Source organism: Bipolaris sorokiniana, assembly GCF_000338995.1.
Source record: "Bipolaris sorokiniana ND90Pr unplaced genomic scaffold COCSAscaffold_1, whole genome shotgun sequence".
NCBI classification, from domain to species: Eukaryota; Fungi; Ascomycota; class Dothideomycetes; order Pleosporales; family Pleosporaceae; genus Bipolaris; species Bipolaris sorokiniana.
The window spans coordinates 172,895-184,313 of record NW_006911895.1 but is presented as its reverse complement, the minus strand read 5'-3'; the positions used below and the strand labels follow the sequence as shown (position 1 = coordinate 184,313).

The window sequence follows — 11,419 nt, the reverse complement described above, 5'->3', positions numbered from 1 at the left end:
AAGTAACAAGAAGAATTCTNTCCTTGACAAGTGACGAGATGGCTGAAGGCCTATGGACGTCCACGCCAGAAGGTAATGATCATCGCGGGGCGAGGATCACGTGATTGACATCACGCCAAGACGACCGTCAGACGCTAGTATGTGATGGCAGCAATCCTTTGATGGCAGCCATCAGGACATCAGGCCAAGCAACGGAAAAGTCGTGATGGCAGTGATGGCAGGACTGGAAGCAATGAGGATATAAGGATGGATGGATTTCATTATTACTCTCGTTGTGGTCAACTCAAATTATACTTTCTTACTAGTATTCTTTACTTCACAAGATAGTTACATGTTAGTCTATTGAATAGATTAGCGTTGTCAAACCCCGGTTACATCCATAACTCTTTTCCACTACGAATCGCCAGACAACTCTCACGGAGCTAGTCCCTATTCCTACTCGCCCTAACCCGGATCGAGCCAGAGAAGTATTAGCACCCAACCCCGTGTAACAGTACTCTAGTCCATCTTACCTGCAGCAAATGTTTTGAAACTTGTGTCCAATTGGAACCCCGCATGGGCAGGAGCCAATGCAGTGCGACCCACCTCACGTGTGCAAGCTCATATACTTACCCTCCAGCCTGCTAGATTCTGGACTCTAGCCTTTTAAGAAGCTGCTTGTGCGGGTCCAAGTGTTCTTCGATGTACACCGTGACGCTGTATCGGGATATGCCGTGTTACCATGCTGATAAGGGAACGTGTGTGGGTGCGCAGTTATTCTTGGGTCCCTTTTTTTGCTGCTCACATTGACAGCAGTGTCGCAGGTAAGAGGGGGGGGGGAGAATTGAGCGATAATAATAATACGCGTGTTATACATGAGTCTACGAATAGCTGTTCCACGGGTTTGTGCTTTCGCTGTGGGTACTTCTGTACGACGCGAGGGTATCAATTACTCCGCATATGCAGCTACTCGGTTCCATTTGTCCGTAGATATTATCGTGGGAAGCCTCATTGCTATTTTCAGACTTTGGCCATGCTCATACTGTCGACAGCATGCTTGACTCGAGTCTCTCATTGTACTGCACAGACGACACGAAACAGTGGTCATGGTAATCAGGGGAGAAAAGCAGTAAATGAGAGCTAAAAAAACTAATATTTTGGCAATCTACGAGAATAATCATTCTCAGTGGCTGTATGAATACAAACATTAAATCTCAGCATGTGTCGAGATGCCCCATTTCTGTAAGAGATTATGTCTATGCCAAAAGCTCCTATACCGCTTTCCCCAGAAGAAGAAAATGGGTGCCGTAATAATCATGCCGCCTGCGACTCCGCCAAAGACGTAAAAAACCTCTGCTGGCCCTTCCGCGGCGGCCCAGTTGTTGACAAAGTACGAGAAGCCGTAAAACAAAAAGTTCTTGAATACCATGTTGATGATGAAGACTTCGGAGCTGATGTCACGGAAGGCGTCGAGCACGTAGGAAGAGGCTGCGATACAAGCGATGACGATGCCGAAAAGGTCCATGCCGTGGAAGAAGGCAGTGAGGTAGAATGACGAGCCCTTTTGGGCATAGTGGCCAAACAGGCACAGGCCGATTACTATGGTTACGGACGGGATCATGGCAAGGAGACGGTATTCTGGCTCGTAGACGCCGTTGTTCTTCTTAGCACACCATTTGATGAGAGGATCATATAATACTCCGATAAAGATGGAGCCAATAAGGCCTCCGAGAAAGGGTCCAAGGGAAAGGTAGCCGACTCCAGCTGTGCTGAGCAGGTATGGCGGTGCCTGGAAGATCTGAGCCATTACGTATGACTGTGCGACAAAGAAGGCTGTCAATCCACCAGTTACGATCACCATCCACAGAACAGCCATATTAGTGCAGACGGCAAAAGGCGCAATGACGAGCTGCAAGAGGTTATCGTCAGAGTAGGTTCCGGTGAATATGGCCAGCGATTGGACATAAGTCTTCTTCGGAGGAATGACAGAGCGTGAGGTAGTGTTTGTCCCGACCTTTTCAAAGTCATCGCTTCCTTCCTTCTCGCTGCCACTCGCTCTCTTTTGTTTTTCACCCTCGATAGCGGCAAGCTCGGCTAGGTTTTCGTTGGAAAGCTCGTCAATGTCGTAGCGGTGGTCGCGGTTGTAATTGGTTTCGGGGACGAAGAAGTAGAGCAGGGGGACTTCGATAGCGACAAAGGGAACAAGAATGTGGAAAAGGTAGCGCCAGCCGAGGTTCGTTGCAATGGGTCCGACAATGATGGCTGAGAAGTTGGATGCAGCTCCAAGGATGAATTGGATAAATGTCATGAAAACTCCGCGTTGGTGCACAAAGAATAGGTCGCCAATCATCGAGACAACGAGGGATTCAAAAGCAGACCTGATGACAGTCAGCATGACTTGACAGGTGCGCATGTATCAAACTTACACAGAACCGCCCTGAATGATGCGTCCGGCCATGAGGCCCTCATAGCTGTTCGCGGCACTGCCGATGACAGTTCCGAGTAGGCCGAAGAGCGCCGCAACAATAAGCTGAGGACGCTTTCCGTACTTGCGAGACAGCGCGTTGACTATAGGTCCAACACCACCGGTAACCAGTAGCATGTATCCTGAGATGAGGGTAATGTCACGAACAGACTTGTTAAAATTTTTCGCAATGACCACCAATGCAGGAGACAGGAGAGGGGATAGCACGGCAGCATAGAGGACCGAGCCATAGGCCACAATCATCATAATAACGAGCTTCTGAGTGTATGGCCAGTTGAGTGGATCATTCGGATCTTCAGACCTATTTATTTGTCAATCCTGCTGTTAGCTATGGTACCTGACACACTCACGGCTGTGGAATAAGAATAATTTCTGAGTCTTTGCCAGTGCCACGTTTTAGTCCGGCGGGGGGAGCGGTTCCTTCAGGGACATTGGTCAGAGGATTTTGATCCTCGCTCAAGATTACAGTTGCTGGAACATGAGCAAGGTGCTTATCCTCGGCGATTCCTAGGAACCCCATGATGTGCCACTATACCAACGGGCGACTTGGGGAAATATGATAATTAATAAGCAAAGGTATAGTGAGAGGTTGTACGGATCCGAAATGAAGATAGTGGCCACTTTGAGGATGTCGATGTTTGGTGGGTGAGAAAATCTGGGGCAACACGCGTGTTAATAAGGATATGCAGTCCCCAGTCACTGACCAAAACATCCGTTGTCAATCGGACCAGGGTGACATGCCCCAACTGGTGGTCTATTACCTAGAACATGTTCAGCAAAACACCCCACACATCCTTACACTGATTACATATAGAGCCCCACAGAGGGTGATCGGCAACTCATTTGTTTTCGTAGGAAGAGATTGGGGAAACGGGCCTATAAGCACGTGGATCTTGTTACAGGGAAACAGTAGCGCGTCTTCTGTGTTTGAAGGTCATGCAGGGCTACATCAAAAGTCCCAACATATGGGTATGCATGGCTTTGGATGTATTTAGCCTGCATTACAATGCTGTTGTCTGTCAGCAGGGTACAGAGCTGCATTTTAACGAGCGTGACATGTCTGGATGGAGTAAAGATGTACTTAAGAGAGATGCAGAGAACATACTACGTACTGATGCTGTCCTTCGCTTATCCAACTGCCATGAGGCCGAGACGAGTAGCTCAGCCACCCCGGATTTTGCGGAGTGTGAGAGCACGCTAGATACCCCGCAAAAGCCCCACAGCATCTGTTACACGTATCACAGTGAGAAGACGGAATCTGGCTTGGCCCACCAGCACCACAATAGATGCCAGTTGTACACGGTCGATACATCTTCTTGCTCCACTATCTTTCGCATAGCTGTGAGAAAAGCACGGGGCAGGCCTGAGACATCGCGGATGGAGCTATCGATTTCTTTTCCACCTGTTCCGTGGAGCACAGGCCAACCCACAGCAGTACAGCATCCCTAGTTAGTTAGAAGCTCGGGGTACGCAAGCCACTACTGTCCTGATGCATGTGGCTTTGTGGGGGATTACAACGGATGGGATTGCGAAAGTGTGGAGGCTTCTTCCCCGATGGCTGGTAAATCTGGGGTAATATGGGGTACATAGGTAGTATTACTGCCGTCATTCGACCCTTGATCGACAAGATGACTGTTCCATAACGACAAACTAATCCACAGGCAAAGGGGCGATGCAATGCTCAACAGCCAACAATCACGAGCTAAGGGAAACTCCGGAAGGTATAGAAGACCTTGAACACCCGGCATTCTCAGTTGTCTGTGCGCTAAATAGACAACCGTGGCCACTGTGAGAGCGTAGGTTCAGACTGCGAACTCTAAACACGAAATATGGGTCGATCAGATGATATCTTTGGTACCAGATTACAAGAGATGGCTTTATATGGCAGTCTCATGGAATGAGTTCAGTCATGAGATTGAAAGCTTCGGTGCAGAGAGTGGTTTGTCCGTTCTTCTTTTCTGTCTACACCATCAATCAAACAAATCTTCAAGATGCTCCTCCAGGCTATCAATCGGCTGGCCAGGTGATACGTACGTATGCCATGAGTCCTACTTCTATCTTCCCCAAGTCTACGCCGAGACATGCGGATAGAAGGAGTGTGTGTTGATATATTGCAGCTGGCACAATAAACGCGTTGGAAGGCAGCAGGAGAAGTGACCATGTTAGGCGCTGGAGGGTTACTTCCGCTACTCTCCTCGGCTCTTCATTTCTAGATTCCTGCTTCATCGTTTCTAAATCATAGGTAGCGTAAACGAGATGAACAGAAAAGCGGTGCTGGAAGTTGAGCAGCTGGCATACCTCTTAGGGGCGGCCATGGAGACTGCCCGGCCAGATCGTGCCATCACCGGCTGGGGCTCTGACCTCATTCTCATCATCCTCACGCAGTGCCGGAGTAAAGGTTTTTTGCCGGTGAGAAGGTCACAACGCGATAGTGGATCGTCCGTGCTCCTCCATCGTGCTTGCCGTTTGTGTTTTTACCCCACAAACATAGTCCTCTTACTCCATCTCTTGTATCCTCACGCATGAAGAATCGGCCTGCCTTTACCGGTGATGGCACAGAGGCAGGAATCTCAGATGGCATTCCAATGTGCTATCTGTGATGAGGTCTTCATCACCAAGGCTGAGCTAAGTCACCATATTGAAGCTCACTTTCGCCATACTACACCACCCGGACTCCATTGTGATGTTTGCAAATGGAATTTCGATGACTCATACGCACTGGAGCTTCATCAACGTCAAACCGGTCACGGCACGCCTAACTTCTTCTGTGATAGATGCAACCGACGCTTCATCTCGCAAGAGAGACTCGACGATCATCGCAAGCCGCCATCGGGGTGTGCCGATACGCTCAAGGAGTCAGAAGAAATGGCAGTCTTTTGCGATCGCTGTGAGAAGAGCTTCAACAACCAGAAGCGCTTTAGCGAACACCGAAGCAACCTAGCGAACGCGTGTGCCGACTGGAGACACACGCCGCCCAAGAAACAGTCACAGTCTGCTTCCAAAGAATACACTGACTTAGACAAGCCCAAAGATGATTACAGTCAGGCCATTCATTCCTACGATGATCTCACGCAACAGTCAGATGCATCGATGAACACCAGCAACGGTGGAATACGATGCAAGGACTGCAAGAAGAGATTCCAATCCCAGGGTCATTACAACAACCACTTTCTGGCATGTACGCCAGGCGAATCGCGCTTACAGCCTGATTATGTCATGGAAACTTACAAAAAAGGGCTTCAGGCTACACCGTCCCCAGCCGAATCATGGCCCCTGCCAGTGGCGAGGAAGAAGAAATCTGCTCGACGACTAACGGCTAAGGCCTCTAAGCACATGCCAGTCCAGGCAGTAACATCGGAACTGGGCAAGCTTGTGCTACCCCAAGAACACAGTGCCTCCCCCGTAACATCTGCTCCAGCTGCCGACACTGGCACATATATCTGTAATACCAACGGCTGTGGGAAGACTTTCAGGTCTGAGGCTGGTCTTAAGCAACACAGAATCGACATTCATGGCGTTGGCGGTCAGAAATTGGACATAAGTGGGCGCGACTCTTGGATGCTTAACGCGCGAGAAAGAGAACGACTGAAGCAAGAAGGGCTTCTACGGGCACTTTCTGGGCCGGCTTATGGTCATAAGGGTAGCAACACTCCCACTCGAGCTCCTCAGCCCCTTGCCCTCCGGCCGCCCAGAATGCCTCCCGGAGAACGCCCTGCACTAGCACAACATCATGTGGCGCCAGTTCAAGCAAGTAGTGTGCCAATGATCACAAGCATGGGCAGTGCTGCCGATATGGAGCAGGCCAAGCAGATCCAAGTGCGAGCTCTACGCCTACTTATTCAGTCTGATATCTTCATACACTATGATGGCGGCATGACTGTTGGTGGCATCTGTTGGACCAGAATCTCTGTCGCGAAACAGCCCGAGGTCGTCGACATGCTCGATAACATGTGCCACTTACCCAAGATGCTTCAAGGCGAGTATGTGCCAGCACCAAAGACATTCATGGATGAGTACAAAGTCTATTACGATCTCGCCGATTTCGAGCCGTGCCCGGCTCGAGATCCAGGAAAGTCATGCCTGGGTGTCGTTGCTCTCTCATGCAGCAAAGTCGTGCTTGAAGGCGGCCGTTTCGAAGTTGTCAAGATTGCAGCTATCGATCTCGTGACTTGCGGCATACTCATGAACCACCTCGTCTGTACCGATCCGCGCGCACACGTCGCCGACTGGCGTCCAGCAGTCACCGGAATTTCCAGCTGGTTCGACATGGAAGCAGCTCGACAGGCTGGCTACAAGATCTTCAAAGGCTGGTTAGCAGCCCGGGCTGCCCTACAAAAGTATGTTGATGGCGGGACGATCATCGTAGGCCACAACTTGCGCTCAGATCTCGATCCCTTGCGCATAGTTCACGGCCGTGCCATTGACATTGCAAAGGTGGTGGAAAAGGCAGCCAACGGTCCATTGAGCAAGGCACAGTTGACCCTGGACAGCTTGTGCCGCGACTATACTGAGAGAAATCTGCCAAGTCATGCTGTGTACGGCCATGATTGTCTCGTGAATGCGTTTGCGATTCGCGAGTTTGTACTCTGGTCTATCAAGAACAAGGAGAAGCTTGAGAAGATTGCAAAGCAAAAAAGTTTGGATTACCAGCGCATTCGACCTGCTGGGAATGGTACGACGGCACCCTGAAAACGGAGTAGTCGGTGAGTGTGGAATGTGTCGCTTATATAATGTAATGAAGGATGAGGGGGAAGTAGGTCGGAAAGATTGAGTATGTACATACAACGAGACCGAACAGGATAGGCAATGAAAATAACGTAATGTAATTCCCATAAAGAGAAGGGAACACATGCATTACCCGACAGATGTCACCCTAAGCCTTTGCCTTTGCCTCCTCCTGCTCCTTCTCTACAACATCAACCACAAACGCACCACCCAGCAAAATCGCTGGCTCATCAATATTATGATGCTCATAACTCAGTGTGCCCACACCCCCCGCCTCAAGAATCAAACTTGGATTCTCCTCTAACCGCTTCCCTACCCAGCGTGCCGCGAGCGCCCTCAAAATATGTCCATGCGCCACAATCAGCACATCATTTGGTTTCCCATCCTTACCAAACTTCCCCTTGTGACATTTCTCCCTCAGTTCATGAATAAATGCGTCAAGCCGCGCCGTCACATCCTCAGGGCTCTCCCCGCCTTCGCACCCGTCGCGCCAAATGTCCCAGTCCGAACCTAACCCGCGCTTCTCACGATCTTGCTTGATTTCCTTTGTGATGCGGCCTTCATAGTCGCCGTAGTCCCATTCGCGGACTGCCTCTGTGACTTCGATTTTAGCGTGCGTGCGTATGTCGGGTTTGTCTTGTTGCGATGAGGAGGACCAGGGGTACCGGTCTTTGCAGCCGAGGTTGAGGAGTTCAAGGGTTTTTTGCGCGCGGGTGCGGGGGGAGACGTATCTATCTTTATTGTTAATATTCTTCAGCCTATTTTCTTTGGGTATGGGTGTGAAAAAAAAAGGTAAAATACATGTGAGCTAAATTGCTGGGTACGATTAATCTGTCGTCGCCTACAAGGGCTTTGCCCGTTGCTCGGACGCGCTTCTCGCCGTTTTTGGTCAAGGGGATGTCCGAGACGCCTGTGTGGCGGCCGTTGAGGGACCATTCTGTTTCGCCGTGGCGGATTATGAAGACGCGTGGGTCGGGCATTTTTCCGGGCTATTTGTTTACACCTGTATCGAGGGGAGAGACGATGCGTCGCGTTGTTTTCAATTGCAAGAGAAAGGCATGAACAGATATGCGCTGGAGCGGAACTCAGCAGAGTAATTAAACAACGAAAGTAGACGAGAGAAGTAGATTGAGCAATTGCGAAATATGCGGTAGCTGCCGGAACGACTGTTGACTACTTATGACGTCTGCTCATGTTGGTAATGGTGGGGCAGGTCAGGAACGCCATTGTTACGTTACCCCACCATGTCCCAATCTGTGGGTGTAGTAAGGCTTGGTCATCAGCCTTATTCATGGAGCATGGATAGAAGCTATTTCACATGGATCAAAGCGTGCGGCCATGTTTGTAAGATGATCAAAGAAAAGGTTTTCATAGGCAAAGGTGACATTGTAAGCGTTGAAGACATGTCAGATTCAGGGTAAGATATCTAAGTTGAAAGAGGTGACCGCTTAAATGATAGTGTGTGGAATGCTTGCTTGTACTTCTCATATCTGATGCCGCGCACAACAGCCAGAACTGACCTGCTATACTCATTCAACACTAGTGTCCGCAACGCACTGGAAGTACCATTCTAATCAACGTTAGTCTTACTAATCAATGCTTGGTGACAAGTATCTATACGCACCGTTTTGCTCCACACATTTTGCTCCCTTTACGCACTGGGTGCAGCCTGTCCAGGGCTTGCCGTCGTGCCAACCTCCACACTTGTAGTAGAGAGGCACGGGGCATCTAGTGCTACTTGGGCCGACTTCCTCGGTAGTAGTCTTGGTTGGTGGGACTACAGTCTTTGTGCTTGTTTTGATTGTAGTCTGTGAGGAACTCATTAGCTACAGCACTAATCGCCGATAACGAGGAGTGGTTTGAGTCATGTAAATAGACAGATGATTTACTGACCTTTGACGGGGTAGGAGTCGGTTCAGGCTTCTTGCTTGTTGTCGTCACTTTGGTTGTCGTTGTGACTTTGCTCGACGTTGGCTTTGGTGGCTCAGATGTTGGTCGACTGATATTGTCGCTGCAGCGCCCTCCAATACATGTTATGATGTAGGTCTGTCGCGGCTCAAGTTGAGCTTTGTCGGCCGGTACCTGTAGCAGGATCAGTGAAGCACATGCAATAGTAACACAGTCACATACGGCTCCACAGAGTGTCAAAAGGCTCGCATACAAGATGGCAACCGTAGTGAGATGCATGGTAGTGAGGTAAAATGAAGCTTGGTAAGAAAGTGATACAATTTTGACTGTTTGACCGAGGGCTAAGTCGATTCACATTGCGAGTATCTTATATAGAGTCGTGACTTCAACTGTAGGATCGAGCAACATGGCTTAGCTCTGACTTCTGGTTGTCCGCGGCTCCATTGTCAAGAGCATTCCAGCTAGACCAGAACGCCATACGAGGTCTGGCTAATTTGTCTGGGTATTCACCGATATTGTGGCTACACGATGGATGCCGAGCATCCAACGCGCATGAGAGGTCCTTGTGCACTAGCAGGAAAAGATACCTCTAAAGGAGTTCATGATTGAGAATGCAGTCTAGCACCGATGAAAATAGCAGCCCGCGCATCCCAAAGACCATGATTATGATATCAACTATGTTGAGATGGTCCATAGCGAGTTGTCTGTTTTGTGAACGAGTGAACTCACCACTACCTTACTCAACTTGACCCATTGCTCAAAAGGTTGGCTATATCCTCAAATCCTTCGCAACTGATGTGGATTCTATTCTTATCGGTCTTCGAGGCGGTTAGGCGGGAAGGTGTTTTAGCCGCAAATTGAGAATCAGGCCATCCTTGTCTACTTAACAGTCCCACATAATACTCGTGGTGCTTATGGAAGATATTATTCTGCACACGGCGCATAAGCAGATTATCCGATGCAAGCAGTTAGAGTGAATCGAGGTCTAATGCGGGAAATCCGAGTTACAATGAGGAAACGTGCCTCTGGGCGTACCGTGATGTTGGCTCGGCTGAATAGACAAGTGGAAGAGCTGATGCACAGTGGAAAGATCCAGATTACCGGTTCCAGGTAACTCGAGCAAGGTCTAGACAGTTAAGGCAATCAGACTACTGACGGGCTTTTTGGTAAGGGTGAACAAGAGCCAGTGTCTAGAGCAAGACCAGAACCCTAAGCTCACTCGCCAGTCAACCCATCTTTTTGCAAGATACTGGGATCCAATAAATCCCCCACACCTATCCACTTACGCACAAGGAGTGCGCCTTGCGGTCTAAGCTTCCTGTAGTATCCCTCCTCTTTGCCCACGATATCGAAACTCCGCTTCTTGTACCATTCCATGCCCTCCTCATTTGCCTCCCATACGTGCGCTGTGACGGAGCGCACGCTATGAAGGTCGACGGCTTTTTTCACGATGGCTTGTAGCAGGTGCATAGCAATGCCGTGGGAACGATAGGGAGCGAGTACGCCCAAAGTAGAGATGTATAGTTGCGAAGAGGGAAGAAGCCGACACCGCACAGCGCCAACGAGGTGCGACTGCTCTGCTGAAGGCTCACTAGCTTCACCTGCAGGACGCGAGTGCCATACTGCCACGAGTGTGATGCCGTGGTGCGGCTCCGTCATAGTCTCCTTGTAAAAGGACTCTGGGTACGATATCGGCAGGGTAAGGGTGTTTAGGCGCTTGAATGCTGGCATGAGATCTTCGGTGAGTGGTACGAGTTGGACGTTGGGTGGCAGAGGACGAAGGGCGAAAAGCGGTGGTTTGGGGGGCTGCTGGACTGGGAGAATATTAGGGGAGGGTACTGTCGAAGCAACAGGAGTGACGGCGCGAGATGAGCGAGGGCTCTTCTTCGACTTGGGTCGCGAAGGTGCTTGCAGGAAGTCATCGGGGATGTCATTCCAGTTCTCCATAGCAGAAGGCGTCGGTGTGGTGGTAAGGGGCGCGCTGGTTGGAGCAGAGGCCGACTTTGGGGGAGGGGGTGGACGGCTGGTCTTTGGCGGTATGACTAGAGGCACATTCGGAGGCTGCTGGGGCTGCTTTTCGGAGCTGGACTTTTTCAGCCAGCTGGTCAGCGAAGACTGCATGGCGGGGTGGCGGGAGAGGGGCGAATGTGGTTATTAGGGAACGGGCGCAGTTGGAGAGACTGAGGAGATAGTTGTAATGAATGGCTTGAGAGAAATAATGCGATTTCAAAGGAAGGAGCGCTGCATGAAGTGCTGGCGGTGAAAGGCGGGGATGTCGCTATATACAAAAAGCTAAATGTCGCGATAGTTGCATGGTGTTTT

The 11,419-nt window shown here is 50.0% G+C and overlaps 4 protein-coding genes across 4 annotated transcripts; 1 reads left to right on the top strand and 3 right to left on the bottom strand.

The window, feature by feature from the left end:
- Window positions 1-1,113: 1,113 nt before the first annotated feature.
- COCSADRAFT_205233 (uncharacterized protein) lies at window positions 1,114-3,192 on the bottom strand. Its single transcript, XM_007696283.1, has 3 exons — window positions 2,815-3,192; window positions 2,406-2,765; window positions 1,114-2,357 (listed from the first exon to the last, which is right to left on the bottom strand). Exons 1-3 carry the CDS (start codon window positions 2,982-2,984, stop codon window positions 1,187-1,189), a joined length of 1,701 nt encoding a protein of 566 aa, XP_007694473.1. The 5' UTR covers window positions 2,985-3,192; the 3' UTR covers window positions 1,114-1,186.
- Window positions 3,193-5,038: 1,846 nt separating this feature from the next.
- COCSADRAFT_78138 (uncharacterized protein) lies at window positions 5,039-7,153 on the top strand (the record flags this gene model as incomplete). Its single annotated transcript, XM_007696282.1, has 2 exons — window positions 5,039-5,642; window positions 5,724-7,153. 2 exons carry the CDS (start codon window positions 5,039-5,041, stop codon window positions 7,151-7,153), a joined length of 2,034 nt encoding a protein of 677 aa, XP_007694472.1.
- Window positions 7,154-7,337: 184 nt separating this feature from the next.
- Window positions 7,338-8,357, bottom strand: COCSADRAFT_176864 (uncharacterized protein; the record flags this gene model as incomplete). The annotated part of the gene is made up of 2 exons (XM_007696281.1): window positions 7,991-8,357; window positions 7,338-7,920 (listed from the first exon to the last, which is right to left on the bottom strand). The coding sequence occupies exons 1-2, from the start codon at window positions 8,167-8,169 to the stop codon at window positions 7,338-7,340; spliced, it is 762 nt and encodes a 253-aa protein (XP_007694471.1). The 5' UTR covers window positions 8,170-8,357.
- Window positions 8,358-8,718: 361 nt separating this feature from the next.
- On the bottom strand, window positions 8,719-11,218 carry COCSADRAFT_78573 (carbohydrate-binding module family 1 protein; the record flags this gene model as incomplete). The annotated part of the gene is made up of 4 exons (XM_007696280.1): window positions 8,719-8,759; window positions 8,814-8,997; window positions 9,083-9,235; window positions 10,388-11,218. The coding sequence occupies 4 exons, from the start codon at window positions 11,216-11,218 to the stop codon at window positions 8,719-8,721; spliced, it is 1,209 nt and encodes a 402-aa protein (XP_007694470.1).
- Window positions 11,219-11,419: the final 201 nt, after the last annotated feature.